General features: G+C 41.9%; 2 protein-coding genes across 2 annotated transcripts; one reads left to right on the top strand and one right to left on the bottom strand.

Moving 5' to 3' along the window:
* The first annotated feature begins 2,169 nt into the window (after positions 1 to 2,169).
* LOC109632327 (uncharacterized) lies at positions 2,170 to 3,483 on the top strand. The gene has a single exon (XM_020091553.2). It carries the CDS (start codon positions 2,306 to 2,308, stop codon positions 3,347 to 3,349), a length of 1,044 nt encoding a protein of 347 aa, XP_019947112.2. The 5' UTR covers positions 2,170 to 2,305; the 3' UTR covers positions 3,350 to 3,483.
* Positions 3,484 to 6,091: 2,608 nt separating this feature from the next.
* Positions 6,092 to 7,835, bottom strand: tcf21 (transcription factor 21). The gene is made up of 2 exons (XM_020091666.2): positions 7,277 to 7,835; positions 6,092 to 6,594 (listed from the first exon to the last, which is right to left on the bottom strand). The coding sequence occupies exons 1-2, from the start codon at positions 7,712 to 7,714 to the stop codon at positions 6,505 to 6,507; spliced, it is 528 nt and encodes a 175-aa protein (XP_019947225.1). The 5' UTR covers positions 7,715 to 7,835; the 3' UTR covers positions 6,092 to 6,504.
* Positions 7,836 to 17,310: the final 9,475 nt, after the last annotated feature.

Genomic DNA, 17,310 nt, shown 5'->3' with positions numbered 1-17,310 from the left:
CGTTTCACGGTTTCTGCGGTGAATTTCCACAAAAATGTTAATATATGTAGAAAGTTTACATGATTAATGGAATATTTGTACATTGTGCATTCTTCATGAGAAGATTGATAAAACTGTAATGTCTGTAAGATGGTACATATGAAGCTGGCGTCAAAATATAGATAGTTTAGCATGATAGAAGGAACCACTCAGCCACTGGCTTCATTAAAGTAAAAAAGAAAACTCCAGCACAACATAACTCACATCTTAAAATTTCGTTATTCATTCATTCATTTATTCAACCTGTATTTTAACTTGGGAATACAAGAGGCCTCATTTACAACATAGCCGAGTACAGAAAATAAACAAAACATTTCAATACAGCGAGAAAAAAAAAAAAGTAACATTTGGTAAATAGTAAAATCAAGAGCAAAAGTAAAACCCTCAGCAAAAAATACTCTGCTTTTATTTAAAGCAACTGAATCAACTAATATTAAATGAATCAACTGAAAGAATAACAGATGGTCAGATAAAAAAATTAAGGTTTAGATGGTTCTGTTATTTCATGTTGCAGGTGCAGAATGAAAAAACTGGATTCACCAAGTTTAATAAAAAAAACAGTTGGCACCAACATCCAAATCTTGCCATCTTAGCGTCAAGTGAGACACGTGTGTGGGAGATGAAGACATAGACTTGGCTCCGTAGACGTCCCCTGCATTGAGGTAAAGGCCAGGGGTCTCATGGCAGGCACCTGCTGCTGCTCCTTTTAATAATCACTAACTGATGCCAACAATGACACACACACAGGAGTGCGAGCATGCCAACAAACATGGGTAGGTGATCTGAACAGGCCCCAGCTATCTTTGGCATCTCCACTGCTCCGCCGGCCGCCGTGCCAGGCTGCACAGGCGGCGATGCCACCTGACACGAGCTGACACCACCGCCAGCTGTCGCCCAACCTCAGTCACGTTAGCGTGTCTGCCAGTTGTTTAAATGCATGATGGACATTTACATAATTTAAAGCTGCACACTGGCGTCCAGCACCGACTGTGTCTAATCTTTAAAAAAGCACCAGGGACAAATTGGTCACGGCGGTCGGCTGTCTTTCACCAAATCATTTACACAAATGTAGTGTTTCAGACATTTCTCCTCTGTGATCCTCGTCAGCGTCGTGTTCGACCTCAGCTCCAGCTTGTCCGCTTGTGTCATCGTCTCACAATCAAACATGCATTTTTAATATTTTCCACTTTTGTTCTCACTTAACCCTGAATTTGACCCTGTACTTTTTGCCATGACTGCTTTTCTTGACATGCACACCTTCTCATCATAGGGAATCCTTTTCCGCCACCTACTGGTTTAAATAGATACTGAAGATGACTAAACAGTAAGTGATGGATAGCTCTGTGAGATCAAGGATTGCGTCTCACTGCAAACCCATTGAGTATTTGAATAGTTGGTGAAAACACAATTCGTGGCTGTGATTGAGGACAAGCTGGTGGTGGTACCAGTTAATGTTTGATTACCTCCATTTATCCACCTCATCCATCTCCTGCCATAAGAAATGATGGACTGGTTTTGTATGGCTGCCACCTTCAGGCGTAAACATGCAACATGACATTACATAGACATTATAATAGAGACTTTCAATACTATATGAAACGAAATGGAAATTCTTCTCGACACATAAAACACAGAGGTTTGGTTGAATTGGAGAACTGCAGCATGTGTTTTGCACACAGTCTTTACTTAAACAGTACAATCTGGTAAGTTTGATAAGGAGAGATGGTGGCCATGGGAGGAATCCCAAATGGTGATAAAACCAAATAAAACTGACAGTTTTTCAACTACAAATTGAAATATGCATCAATCTTTGCACATAACATCCTCACACTGACATCTTCTTGATACTGATAAACTGTGAAAATGGAATTGGAAACTTTTTGTAAACACTGTAAACCCCACTCTTAGAGAGGGATTCCAGGAAGAGCACTAAGGACAGTATATGAGTCATGAACACAAAATAAAAGCTGAACTCCAAAACATGGCAAAGAGGTTTATTTACTAATTTTGTAATAAACTAATCAGTTGAATTAAAAGTACAGGAAACTCATAAAATGTCATAAGATTTGTGTCTAAATATCAGTGAGGCCTTTGCCTGCATGTAACAGCCACTATCTGGAATTGACCTCATGTAACAGCCTGTTGTTGATATCTTTGTGCCATGTCATCTTTTTAAACACACCTGCTGCTGCTCTCATGACGGCAGCTGCGTATTTTGCTCTTAAAAAGGAGCCAAGCCACATGCAACTTCATTTTAACTTAAGAGATGTCAATGGACAGCATAATGAGAGCAGCTTCACTTTTGCTGATTGCATCGCTCTGCCTGTTGGCTTCATGGGCTTTTGAGGTGCGAGCGAGTGAAGGAGGGGATCAGGCCAAGTCCGACATCTGGACAGAAGTGAGGATGCTCAGACAGATGGTGGTGCAGCAGCAGGTGGAGCTGAGGAACATGGAGGCCAGGCTGAAGGAGGCAGAGATACAGGCAGGTGAGCAGGAGTTGGACCTTCTCCAAACTAAAACCCACTTGGAGGAGCTGAGACGGGATCATGTTGATGCGGAGAAGAGACTGAGCGCCAGTGAAATACAAGGACAAGAGCTGAGGCAAGAAAACACGGAGCAGGCTGCAGAACTGACAGATCTCAGTGTAAGGCTGGAGGTCAGTGAGAGGCAAGTAGAAAAGCTGAAGGTGGAGCTTGAAAACAACGCAGTTGAGCTTTTGTCCACACAAGCCAGAGTGACAGTGAACAGAAATGACGTGCAGCTCCTACAACGCAGGTTGGACGATGCACAGACTCAGAACACAGCCCAAGATGGTAAACTTTCATCTTTACTGGACAGGACAAACACTACTGAGCAACAAGTGGATCTTCTAATCAAAGACAATGCAAAGGTGGCGTTTTATGCTGCTTTGACGGACTCAGAAGACGTGGGGCCTCACAGTTCTCCAACAGTTCTGAAGTTCAGCAAGGTCTTCACTAATGTCGGCAAAGCCTACAGCGCCACCACTGGTCTCTTCACGGCACCGGTGAAAGGGGTGTACGTTTTTAGATTCACCATTTGTGGTTACATGAAGGAGGGCGTCACAATGGGAGTGCGACTCTTCCACAACGAGAAGTCCATAGTGTATAATTTACAGACCTGGTCTCATGAGCGTTATGGTTTAGACCATTTTGAGTACCTTTCCAATGCCGTTGTTCTAGAGCTGAATGTCGGTGATGAGATACATTTGGTTCTGCCAGAAAACGAGACCATCTTTGATAATTACAACAGTCATAGCACACTCAGTGGGTTCTTGCTTTTCCGTATGTAATGTCAGTCCAATACAAAGACATAATGCACAACCCGCCATGGCCCGATAGTCACCTTAAAGTTAATCAACCTGCACCAAATTTCTCACACAAATCAGTTGAAATATAAAGAAATGTAAAAAATAAAAAAAAAAGGTTTTGTGGTAATCTGTTCAGTTTTTGTTTTTGCAGAATCGTGCTCTAAAAGAAAAAAACCTACCAACCAAAAAACAGACAGAGGGGAAAACTTAACCTTGGAGCGATAAGGTAAACATTTGTGAAAAGAGAAAAAAGACGCAGAAGAATAAAAACTAAATCCAAATTAACTTGCACTTTGCACAACTATTACATATCTATAAATTCACTTGGTGAAGAGCTTTAAATAATTAATCCAATTTAGGACAGAAAAATTAGAAGCATTGTAATAAGTGTATTTTACTGTTTGAATTATGTTGCTCAGTCTGGTGTGAGAATGTGAAAATATGAACAATGTGCTCAAAGCATCTCTTTGTAATCATCCAAATAAATATACCTTTAGTACCTGTTACCTGAGAATATTATTATTTCATTTTATGTCTTATACGGTGACACTGAGCGTCAAAACACAATGACATTTACAGAAAACACGACATGGAATTTTGTTTGTTTTAAGTGTTTTTCAGAGTAATTTTTTACCATTTGTGTTCATATTGCAGACTGTTGTGAAAAATGACATGAGACTAACACGAGTAAAAGGTTGATGGTCAGGGCCGAAGATTTGACCAAAAACACTTCATGTTTTATCCAGTAGGTGGCAGTCTGAGGACACCATAGGCTACAAGCACAGATAGATGGAGAAGAGGGAGAGGCCTGGAGGAACATGACATGTGATGTATATAGTGATGTAACCTTTTCCGCTGAGGGTGTGAGGAGATCTTCAGAATCACATCTTCATAATACAAAACGTTTAAAGTTGATCCAAAAGAAAAAAAAGAATGCAGCTGTATATGTCCATAGCTGAGATATCAGTGTGATGTGAATGTGCAGACAGCCGCAGAGAGAGGGGTCGGAATGTACAGTGTAAACTGTCGATTGAAGCCTCTGTGATATCACACTGGATTTACCATATCAGCCCTGGTAAACAGTGATGCCAATATAACGTAGGGTAAGTAATAAAGGAACAGTGAGGGCAGATGGGAGACATGATGGGATCAGCTGGAACACAATGTAATTTCTGTCCTCCCCTCCGTCTCCGGACCTTTTTCACATCACAGTTTTGGGCAGTTGTCCAACAAAACAATTAGCAAGTATGGGAATCCCAGCCCAGCTCTCATACAGAGGCCCTCCCTCGTTTCTCTCTCTCTCTCTCTCTCTCTCTCTGTCTTTCTCTCCTCCTCTCTCCTCCTCTCTCTTTCTCTGCAGCTGGCCCCAGGAGAGAGGCAGCCAAGTTTATTTTCACCATGGTGGTCCCTTTGGGGTGGCGGCGAGGCCTCTGCCACGCCGTCACTGATGTATTAGGTGCGGGTCCTTGAAGAGATGTCGGTGGGACTCTTTTATTACAACAGCACTCAATCTTATTGTGCAGTTGAAGGATACTTGGTAGTGTCCTTTAAGCATGAAGTGTGTGTATAAGAGTCAAACATGCAACATCATCCTTCCTATTGTTAGCGAAGAGTAGCTTTAATGAATAAACCAACACTACAACTTGACTGGTGAATATTAATGTGAATATCATAATGACAACTGATGAGAAATGTGAGGGGAGACCATGATGTCAAAATTTTAGAGGACCTTGGGGACTATTTTCTACAGTGAAAAATAAAATGTCAGGCTCAGTTTGATTGAAATATCAAATATTAATGGCTATCTTTTTGTGCTTATTTTTTTCTGTTGCAATAACCACATAAAAATTGTGTAAAAGTAAATGGGCAGGATTATTTCCTTTTCTAAGGAGGTTATGTTTCCATCGGAGTTTGTTGGTTTATGTATTTGTAAGCAAGATTATGCAAAAACTAACTTCTACAAATGACCAAAAAGATATGTTAAGGACAGAGAAGAAGGTATCTTTGGTGAAGTCTGCGCAACATGTTGAGCCATGTACAGTCTAAGGTCCACACTTGTTCAGCAGCGTCCTTCTTTACCTCCATCCCAATAAACCACAATGAGAGAGAGGGGGAGAGAGAAAGGGAGGGGGAGGGGGAGGGGGGCGTGTGTCTGACTGCATAAATAACTGTCTGCATGATGTAAACACAGCGGTCATAACCCGAGCGAATTAAAACAACTGGTCTGGGCGGGATTAAAGCTCAACCCGCAATTTTTTCTACCACTTTCAAAAAAAATAAAAATCTGTCCAATCAGCGTTAAATACATGATGTGTACTTGATGATTTTTTTAGAAACAAAAATGTAATTGTTATTGTTGTAATTACATAGACCCAATAATTGGGTGACACCCTTTACCATATTTAAAAGTCAAATTATTCCAGTGTTCCCAAATTACATCTCCAACTTTTTTGGGGACTTAAAATCATTGGAGAACTACAGCTGCATCTTAGAGTCCCAGATAATCTCTGAAGGCAAATGTTTGTTTGCGTAATGACCACCGCGTCTACTGTTATCTATTAGAAACAACAGAGGGAGACTTATCTGCGCTTTGTTGGTGCTCAGGTTCTGCTGATTCTGACGGAGTGGACTGATGAGAGAGGTCAGGTCAGAGCGTGGGCCCACACAGAAATAAAAATAACACTAAGAGAAAGGTGGGAACAAAAGCAAGCAGCACACAAGGTGTAAAAGTGGTACAAATATATATTTATACACATGTAATCTGTACAACCATATGGACATTGGCGCTTAATTGCGCACAGGCATCATCCATTTTAATGCAGCTGCCAGGACAGGTCTGCACTAGTAAAAATGCGTCTGCAGAGTATTAACAAAAAAGCAATTTAATGCACGTTAATCTTTGAACCAGCAAAGACAACAATGATAGACATAATGCATTTAAATAAATTCAGCTTGGTTTTATACGGGAACGAAGGAGAGAGAGGACACACTCCCTCCGTGTTATTCCCACTCAGAGTCTGCAGAGATGAGACGTGTTTCAGTCACTGTTCTGTCCTTTTTTTTCTTTCTTTCTTTTTCTTGGAAAATCATGATTCATTTGAACAAACGTGGCCTGTGGAGGTGCCCGTCTTTCTGCATCAGGAGGCCGTTGTTCCACATAACCTCGTTGCGTTCAGGATCTCCTTCAACTCGTTCTCTGGTTTACCTGCGACCATGAAAGGCCACGTCTGCGGAGGAAAACACCACCAGGTCAGGTCAAACACGAACAAAGAGTTTAAGAATAAAAGAATAGAAAATAATAGAGCTATAATGTGCCAATAATTTACTTGAATTCTGGGTAATGCTTTTTGGAGCTATATCAGTGGTACTACAGTTTTTATGCAGTAATATCCACATAATACGATTTCATATGTTTGAAATGTGCCTAAATTACTTCATAATAGTCTCTCCTGGTTTAAAAACATATTTTATATCACAATAAAACACTAGATATAGCAGACTTAATTACAATATTAATGTGTTTTTATTCTCTGCTTTACATTAGAGGCCTTTATTTCTTGGTCTGTGCATCGATTATTGATAATACAAATCGAATGTGTTGGTAAGCCTAAGTCTGTTTTTATAAATTAATCAGGATAAGGTGAAAAATACTATTTTCTCCCATCCATGCACCTGCTTAGTGATCACACACGTGTGTCACCTTGGTGCTGAGACATGTGGAGGCCTTGTGTGAAGGCCACATTCAAATCCTGATAACTTTAAAACCTCTGAATACAACTTAAACAGAGTAAATTAGATAAAGCTATTGAAGAAAAATAATTCACTCTCGCTTCAGAACATTGGGCCAAATCTAATTAATCTTAAAAAAAAACTTTATTATCACAAACTTCCAGATGTGTTTCATCTCACCAGGTTTACCGGGTGGATATATCCGTTTTCATATTTGTCGTTGGCCAGTATCTGCCGGAGGTGCGCGATGTAGCTGGACGCGAGGCGCAGCGTGTCCAGCTTGGAGAGCTTGGTGTCCGACGGTACCCAGGGCAGGGAGGTCTTCAGCCGGGAGAAGGCCTTGGACAGGACGCGCATCCTGGCTCTCTCCCGCGCGTTGGCCGCGTTCCTCTGCACCTGCTTGCCCTCCTGCTGCGGTGCCACACCCTTGGGCGCCGTTTTGCGCGACGCCGTCTTCCTCTTCTTTCCAGGCGCGTCTCTGCGCTCCTCGCTTGCGCAGGGCCCCTCGCAGTTGGAGCTCTCCTCCGTGCTCTCGTTGGAGTCTTTGCCGGAAGAGGCGAACTTGAGGATGCCGTCCAGGAGCTCGTCGTCGACATCGCTGAGGGACCCGGTGGACATGGTGAGCTGTCTCCGACCGGAGCGGACTCAAAACATGGGAGCTAAGGCTGATGCAGTGTTATGGACAGGGTGGGACGACGCACGCCTGCGGGGGCGATGATGTGTTCTTGGACTCCTGACCGTGCGAGGAGAGGGAGCAAGACTTTTTATCTCAGGAGCAGAGAGGGCGTTACCTCATGCTGGGAGGAGACATGGGTGCTGGTCTCTCTGGGTTTCCAGGGCCCCAAAGGAACCCAGAACCCAGAAAATGCAGTTTATTTCTAGCACAAATGTGACCTTAGCCAGACGCTTGATTATGTTGTAGAGATGGGTTCATCGCTGTAATCTATTATTTTTAGATCCACTTCAACTTTTTCAAAAAGTCAGGGGTCCATGAATTTTACTTTTAGATGTTTTGTGTGAATGATTTGCAAGTAAAACAAAATTATAGAATGAAAAAAGAAGAAGGGAGGCAATAACAATCTCATGTTTTTATCAAAAGTGGCTAAACCTACTTTTATTTGATTATTAGTCTTTAAAATCAACCATGGAGCTTAAACACGACAAAGTAAAAAAATAATAATGGCTTTCAAAATAAAGACAATTAAAACAGATTCTGTGAGGTATCTTGTGTCTCTAAGTGGCCTAAAGATGTTTATATTGTCATAAATTTAGATAAGAAATAAGGACAATTTCAATATTTCTACAAGTTTGTATTGCTTCTTAATTTCAAAGTTATAATCATAAAAACAATGATGTAGTATTTTTACTATTAAATGAATCATTAGATAAACGATAATACAATAATATTTTAGACTTTATCATATCCCAACATATCAGAGTTTTCAGTAGGCTCACAGGAATCATGCAACTTTCAGCACATCTCGCAGTTCAACAGGATAAAGTGCAAGGACAGGGGGGTGTCGTGTCTCAAATCACAAAGTGGCGCCTTGGTCCCCTCTGATGTAATGGATACCCGGCACCCACAATCCCCTGTTTGGCCTTCCACATCATTCCACACTGATGCTCCATGCACTGGTCCACTCAGGGCCCAGTCCAAACAACACAGCCTCTGCATGGAGCTGCTGGAAGTGGAGAAGGTTGAGGAGCAACAGGAGAACGTGGTTCTTAGTCACGTGCATCTTGTTCACTAAATTAATTATTGTGAGCCATGAGTAATACAGTGGGATTTTGAGTAACATGAAGCTCCAGATCTTTCTTGCTGCAGTGCAGGATTGTTTTTGTGTGCGTGTGTGTGTGTGTGTGTGTGTGTGTGTGTGTGTGTGTGTGTGTGTGTGCATGTGTGGGTTTGCATTTTGCCTTCGCCTCCACAGCTGAAGCATGTGCAAGGATAAGACGTGTGTCTCTTGAGTGTTGACCTTAAACCCCTTTGCTTCCGGCGTCACAGTGCATTTAATCAGGTACCACTGCTACGTTTTATCCACCACAAGGACACAAGGAAATGCAGCAATGTTTAAAAGTGTTGTTAAAGGTCTCTCAGGCCGCGTTCGCCTCCTTGTTGCCTGGCGACTCATTTTGTGCAATCAGAAAGCAAGCAGGCCCCCGTCCATTATTCAGTGGCTTCAGGAGGTTCTATGCTGAAAATGGAAAAAAAAAAATTGTGGATCCTTCTAGAAATCAGATGAAACATTATCTCCATTTATTAGTAGAAGCTCATTTGTTTCCTATGAATTCTGTTACTATAATACATATAAATTAGTTGAGTGAAACTGAAAGGGCTTCATTACTCTGGATGTAGATTTTAATAAGTCATTCATTATCATTTTTATAATATATAATGTTTAATATTTTACTTTTTTAACTTTTGTATGGATATCTGTGTATTTGTATGTTTGTTTCTATTACCATCTTCTTTGTTAAGACACATTTTGTATTTGTGTGACCATGGAAGGGGGTAGGGGTGTAGGATCGGGTTAGTGTTGTTGATTAATAATAATAATAATAATAAAAATAACAACAATAATGTAAAAACATGCATCCTCATGTTAAAATGTAGGTGGTTTGCACATTGGAATATCCTAATAAAAAGTGTTGACAAGACCAGAGGAGCTGAAAAATCTGAAAGAACAAGACGTGCACATGGATGTGCTGCAAAGTGAGAGAGCGAGAGATTGTCCTACACTGAGCTGAGAAAATAGCTAGGGAGAGAGAGACAGAAAGGTGAGGCCATGGTGGGAGAGGGAAGAGAGGAAGACAGCGCTTAATCTCCTGGGTGGGCTGGAAATCAAAGCACTTAGTGGAAAAGTAATAATAGAGTCTGCTAGATTGATGATCACCTCTGAGATACATGGATACACCAGAGAGTCACAGAGAGAGTGAGGGAGAGGGAGAGGGAGGTGAACTAAAATAGCTCATGAAAAGACTGCACAGGCCTTGTTTTTTCTCTCTCTCTCCTACATGTGTCGATAAAACACAGGCCCTGTTGTAATAAAGTCATTACTATTATTTGTTCTCACAAAGGTCTTAAATCTTGCAATGAAAAAGCATATTTAAACATCCTAACTGAGCCAAACCTGTTCAGTCACCAGATGCATTTCAGCTCTTTGTGTGAACGATAACAAATGTGCCACAAGTGTTGAGGAAACGTTCTCGTTGACCGTTTTTTGCCTCGGTCACACACACAGTGACATGAGGCAACAGGTGGAGAGAGGAGGAGTGAGAAAAATGGGGAGAGAGGGGGAGAAAGAAAGAGGGGACCCTGCAGTTATGGAGGGACGTGCTGCTAATTAGCCGGTTTGGGGTCAAAGGCTAGGCCGGTTGTGTGATGTCACCATGAAGGGACGGGTTCCAGATGTTGCTCGCAGGGCCACCGGGGGGGTGGGGGGTGGGGTTGGGGGACACCTGACTCCTCGGGGTCATTATCATTTTTCACACAAATACACACACACACCTTTTTGAGACGGAGACTCACTCATGATTGGTTGAGCTTACATATCGGTGGAACCTTGATACCATAGCTCCTCTCCTCGATCACTACTGTGGCTGCAAATGATGTCAAACGTGCAAGGTGGCTGTAGCCTACACATATCTGGGAGATTTTAGCTTATAGCTAGCTATAACCCCCTTTTTCTATAACGAGCCGCTGATTACAAAGACATCAGGAACTGGCAATGGGCCGTAATGGGATTTTTGCATGATGGCCATCTTTGGCATTGCAACTTCCAGCAGCTTTACATGACTAAAGGATTCATAGTTCATAAGAAATCAAAGCTGATGAGTTATCAGGAGTTAAAATAACAAAAGTAATGTCTGTTGTGAATAAAACTGTGCACAGTTGCTGCAATATCACTTTATTCCCTTACAAGAAAAGTGAAGAGAATTCAAATGTTTTGCTTGACTGTAAAATGAAAATAAGAGCCTGCACTTTCAATTTGAGATTGTGGGGAAATGGAAACTTTCATTAAATCTTAGAGCCATGTTTCCAATGAACAATATTAAATGTGGTTGCAGAAAAATTTTTTTTTACCTTTATTTAATCTCCTTCTTCTTTATCCTCTTTCCTCACCAATATTTTTTTTTTACAACTTTTTAAGTGTTTTCTGAAAAAGGCAAATAAACGAGAGAATAAAACATTAAACTGTGGAACAACTGAATAATTTGAGAAATTGGGGGAGTAATGAAACTAATGTAACAAAACTAAACACAGTTTTATTTACGGGAAAAACATTCCACATGTATTTTTCTGTGACTCAAAGAATGAAAGAACAAACAAAACTAAAGCGATTGGTTGCTGCACAAAAACAGACTGAGGAACTAATCTAAGTGAGGGTTGGGGTGAGAACAACATCATCCATCTTTGTCTGAGTGTGGCAGTTCCCTGTCCCTTATCACAGCCGAACTCCCCCAGCACACGCACACATGCACTAACCCTCATATGCACAAATTGCTTTTCACCTCAGTTCAAGTGTCTCTAAACTAAAGGAGGAAAAATCAAAGCAAAATAACTAAAAACAGAGGTTGTGGAGAGTGCAAACATACAGCGGGGAGTTAGAGAAAGTCATTGCAAAAGGATGTGGCCGACAAACCCGGCAATAAGAGAGAATTATGAACATGTTTATGAGAGTGGAAATATCATTATTATATTTCAAAAAGACTAAGATCCTTTGATATTCTGTGACAGGAACATCCGGGGGGGAACAAGGGATCCTCCAGAATGAGACTGATATTCTGTCAAAGTGTAGGTTAATGACCTGGAAGTCTTGTCCTTACAGTGTGAGGGAGTTGGAGTGTATTGGTCTCTGGAATATGTGCACACATGCACACTTATCCGTGTGCATCTGTGTGTACTGGATTTCACAATGTGTGTGACGGATGGATGTGGATCATATGGAATTAAATTGGAATGGTGGAATGCCCACACAGGATTGGCAAAATGTTTTTTTCCTCCGTCACCCTGACAACCTCACATGATTTAAGACCAAATCTGGGATTCTTTCACTGTGCTCAAAGAAATGTTGTCGTATTTCTGGTCTGTATATAAAAATGAATATAGACTCCAGGTATGGAGGGTGGAGCCAAAGCGGAAAAATGCCTGAAACCTGTATAATGACCAGCAGGGGGCGACTCCACTGGTTGGAAAACTAGTACATTTCTATGGAAGCCTTGAATCCCACTTGATTGATAACGTCAGTAAACATTGTCACAGTTTCAGTTCTTCTCCAAAACAGCATGAAGTTCTTTTTGTAAATTAAAGTCCCATTTAAAGTCCAACAGATGATAAAGTATGGTATGGGGTGTGGATACCCTGTGATTGACATATAGCACCGTCCAGTGGGTGCAGTTTGTACGTGGAAGTGGGCGTGCTATGTCCTCAAGCTCTCAATCAGACTCCACCCCCTGCTACTCCAAATATGGTTACTTTTGGCCAAAATGCTGAACCCGAGGATCAAAATGGCAGCTTGCAAACCGATTGGTGACATTTTTCTACCCACACCAATTCATACAACAAAGTTACTTTCACATTAACCAATTTCAATTTGAACATGTTCATTACCAGGTTTGATAAAGTACAAGCAGTTTTGATGTATTTTCAGATTTAGCCAGATGAGTGCGTACAAAGTTTTAAGTCGTTGTTCCTGTCAATATACATCAGTTGCTGTGCAGCTTGTTATTAAAGATAAAAAAAAGAAAAAACAGACAAAGGAGTGCAGACAGCAGCAAAAACAACACATTAACATGGAGAGATTCACAGCAGCAACCTGAACTAAGTTGGTTGCTGAAATATCCATTGGCACTGCTGTCTTAGTGGTTCTGTACCCAAAAAACACACACACAGACACACATACACACACACTTAAGCTGTGTTGGCTTGAGGTTGAATTGGCTGCGCGCCCAAAGTGTCCTGTCGGAAGTAAGTGAGATGTGATGCAGCTGCAGTTTGAGTGTGTTTGTGTGAGTGTGTGTGTGCGTATCTGTGTGTGTGTGTATGTGTTCTACAGCAGTATATGGCACTTTTTTAAATCTCCGCTGCAACCTCTGGACTAACTTGTGGCCTGGTGATCGGATGCAGAGATAAAAGCTCTGTGTGTGTTTGTGTGTGTGAGTGTGTGTGTGTGGCTTCACTTTGCAGGAGTGGGCAGTGGAGCAGTGTGGGACAGTGCTGGGTTTCAGAGTCAGAGGTCTGGTCTCTGTCATTGTGACTGAAGCTACAGTTTATAAACAGAGAGGGAGAGGGACACTGCTCAGTTTTCCATCTCACACAGTGGTACGGTTTGGACGTGTGTGTGTGTGTGAGTGTGTGTGTGTGCGTGTGTTTGTGTGGTTTAATCCTCCAACAGGCCAGAGCTCCCAGCACCCAGCTAAACCCTTCCCTGCAGCCGTCCATGCCCCCCACCCCTTCTTCTTCTCCTTAAACCAGACCCCACTGCAACACCGCCCCCAGTGTCCTTGCTGCTGTTGTTGGATGTCTGGTCAGTCCGGTGCAGCCAAAACAAATAGAGTCGAAACTGTTGAGGGAAAAAAACAAGCTATTTAGCCAAGATGCATTCGCACACTTCATTCTGTTTAAACACAACATGCATGTCAAAGTGGTATTCAGCTTCGTGTCTACAGACCGAGTTAAACAGACTCTTCAGTGTCACACAAACATGAGTAAAACTTAACATCAATAATGTTTAATACGTTCATGCTGTCTGTTAATTAATAGAAAAAGTCCTGGATCTGATGATTTGACCATATTCATGCCAAAATGTAATGGATTCTTTTTTTGGCCCATGTCCGATCCTTCCACCAAGTTTTGTTGAGATCTGTGTGGTAGTTTCTTTGTAGTTTTGCTGACCAACCAACCAACCAACCAACCAACCAGCCAGCCAACCAGCCAACCAACCAACCAACCAACCAACCAGCCAGCCAACCAGCCAACCAACCAACCAACCAACCAACCAAACAAACCAAACCAACCAGCCAACCAACCAGCCAGCCATTAAATGGACAGGGGTGAAAAAAACATAACCTTCTTAACCTTCTTCAATGAAGTCCAAAATTGTCATTGCTGTCAAATTTCCCAATGCCTGCACTAATCACAGCTTCCACATGGATAAAGGAACATACCTTCAGCTGAGCCTCTCAAACACTGAACTACTTACTGCTACTTCTCTCCACCAATAATAACATCAAAATCATCTCTTCATTCTAACCAAGGTTGTCATCAGAGAAACATCAGGCCTTACCCAAATCATTGGACTTACCAAATCTTGATGTGGTTATTTCTTGTCTTGATTACTGCGATGCCCCTCAAGAGGGCCCCCTTCACTGTAAACAGTGCATAGTTAAAATCCAGCAGCACATCTGCTCTTCAATTTGTCTGAAAGGGCACATGCTACTCCGCTGCTCATCAACCTCCACTGGCTGCTCATGGCTGCCCAAATCAGATTGCTTATTGACATCTTGTTTCTATCATGCATGCTTCTGTACATGTCGGCCATTGCATTCATCCATGGAACATCATCTGGTATTGTCACTCCTGCACACAAGATAATCACAGTCCAGACTTCTCTCATTTGTGGTTCCCTGGTGGTAGAACAAGCAACCTGTAGCGATCAGATCAGGGGAGTCCCTCAATCTTCAAGCACCTCTTGAAGACTGTCTTTCAATGTATGTGTAAAAAATGATTTTGCATTTTTACAGGTCATCTAAAGTAGAGATGGTATCTCTACTCTTTACCACCAGCAAATCTGACTGATCTCTGCAGATGAACGGAGATAAAATGTCAGTATCGTCCGTACACACACCTAATTATCAGTGTAACGCTGGACGGTCGCTGATATTATTCACACCTGATTAGTCAGACTGTTGTTATAATGGAGAGGGTGATGATGGAGAGGGATGATAAACAGAGCTGCTCTCTCATTGGCTGGATCAGGTTCTACGCTTTGATCTTCTTCCTCCTCATTACTCAAGGGGGAGCGACAGGTGTGTGTGTGTCTGTGTGCGTGTGTGCGTGTGTGTTTATATATGTAGAGATTATTGTAATATGTTAAATAAGATGTGCAAATTCCTCAGTTGCTATCAAGAGGAACATCTATTAATGAAGTAGCCTGTATTCATATTTATTATCAACATTTATACTCCCTGCAGATGCTTGAATTGTTGCATCTCTTGAAAAATGAACTGTTCACCACCCCACTCCAGAAAAAAAAGGAAGAATAGAAGTAATGACCTCATCCCATCATATCTCGAGACTGTCTCAGCAGTCTGGGTAGCTCAAGCCTGCACACTCACAAACAGACCACTGATACAGTGTAAAACACACACTGATTATCTGTAACTGTGCTGGTAATTACTGCAGCCTCTGGTGCAGAGGGAGACAGACAGAATATTATCCGACCCCAGGAAGAGAGATAGGAGCAGTCCCTCAAGACACCACAGTTTTTAACAGTTATGTATTTCTTTGCATGGGTCTCTGGGTCAGCGTTCTCTTGTGTGCATGAACAAACTCCAGGCTTGAGTGAGATACACCCACGTAACCTGCCGATATCTCTGGATAAACCATCCAGAACCGCTGATAGCCGGGAACGTGTTGACTGCCCCCAAACGCAGGGAAACCTCTGCCTTCCTGGGCGAAGAGATTACGCATGTTTCCTCCTTCCTCCCTGGCTGCTTCCCTCCAGTCCTGCAATCTCCCCCCCAGGCCCCACAGGGAACCATCACCCACACTGGTCCGAAGATGGAGGCTCCTCCTGGGCTACTCCGCTGATACTCCCTTCATGCTCGGAGTGGGTCTGATGCACAGGGAGGGAACTTGTACAAACATTGCACATTTGACGTATGCGTACAATCCCTACACACCCTCACACACTAATGTACTGTACACACACACACACACACTGTGTATACAATATACAGCAACACATATCCCACACTTGTAATATAAACATGAGAAGCCCTCGATTTTATACATGACAGAAAAATAGGATTGCAGAAATTTAAAAAGACAAAGAATTTGTTTTTGATTTGGCCTATCACTTGCTCTGTGGTGTCTGTGTGTGTGTGTGTTATGACAGCACCTTCTTATCTATATGTCATTTCAACCCTAATCTGTGTTTGTGCCAGTGTGTGTGTGTGTGTTTCAGTTCTCCCACGGGACACAGGCGTAATGCTACCGGAGGCTAACAGGAGATGACAAAGAGGTGAGATGTGAACTGTGATAAAAAAGTGCCCCTCACACACACAGTCACACACACACACACACACACATACACACACACACACACACACACACACACACACATATTCACAATGTTAAATCTCATGAGACCCCTGATATCCTCTGAACCCCAAGTCCCAGGGCAGGAAGGGTTTGTGTGAATTAGCTCATTAGTGTGTGCACGTGTTTGTTTGTGTGTGTGCATCTCCAGCTCCGGTGCATCTAACAGACATGCCCACTTAGTAGCAGAGGACAGACACAACAGCACCTCACCAGCCCTGTAATCACAAACAGATGTCAGCCCACCTCTTTGCTAAATGTTAGCTGTAGCATTTCATTATTGGATTTTCATTTGACTGTGATTCCTAATCTTAACACTGAGTGCAACTGCACGTCCGTGCATATTTCTCTGATGACACCACTGTGTATGAGGAAACTCGGCGCAAAAAATATCCGTGCAATATTTATAAACTGACCTCCGTAGCAACTGAGAGTTTCATGAAATGCTGCACATCCATTCAGAACCAACAGTTTTAGTGATACTGAAATTGATAGTTTAAAATGATTCTGTCTAAACAGATGACAGATTAAATTGATTTCTTTGAACTGTATGAAAGCAAATCTAATAGTTTAAGTCAATTTATGTGCCAGTTATGCTACATTGTGCACAAATGGTTGATTTGGACAATAGATACTGATGTGTTGAGTAAAACAACACAACTGAAAGAGAAATGAACACTTGAAATTTGTGATAAATAGTTTGAGAAACAGGAATTATCACTAACTAACTGTTAAAGGCATTATTATAAGACAATGGGTAGGTCTCAGTACAAAAATATAATTTGTATTCCTTCATCTCAAAATGACACAGGCAGTACTGAAAGTAAAATGTTAGTTCCAACAAAACAATTACTTTTGTTTTCACTAGTTTTGAACATTTACTGCAGCAGTT

The sequence above is a fragment of the Paralichthys olivaceus genome, chromosome 19 (genome assembly GCF_024713975.1).
Source record: "Paralichthys olivaceus isolate ysfri-2021 chromosome 19, ASM2471397v2, whole genome shotgun sequence".
NCBI classification, from domain to species: Eukaryota; Metazoa; Chordata; class Actinopteri; order Pleuronectiformes; family Paralichthyidae; genus Paralichthys; species Paralichthys olivaceus.
Note: the sequence above shows the minus strand (reverse complement) of the source record. Positions and strands in the feature narration are given on the sequence as shown.

What these genes read in the sequence shown, in the direction of transcription:
- tcf21 (XM_020091666.2), bottom strand. Translation starts at nt 7,714, where the DNA reads ATGTCCACCGGGTCCCTCAGCGATGTCGACGACGAGCTCCTGGACGGC. An exon ending in ATATCCACCCGGTAAACCTG is followed by an intron (nt 6,595 to 7,276) that starts GTGAGATGAAAC and finishes TTTCCTCCGCAG; the next exon opens with ACGTGGCCTTTCATGGTCGC.
- LOC109632327 (XM_020091553.2), top strand. Translation starts at nt 2,306, where the DNA reads ATGTCAATGGACAGCATAATGAGAGCAGCTTCACTTTTGCTGATTGCA.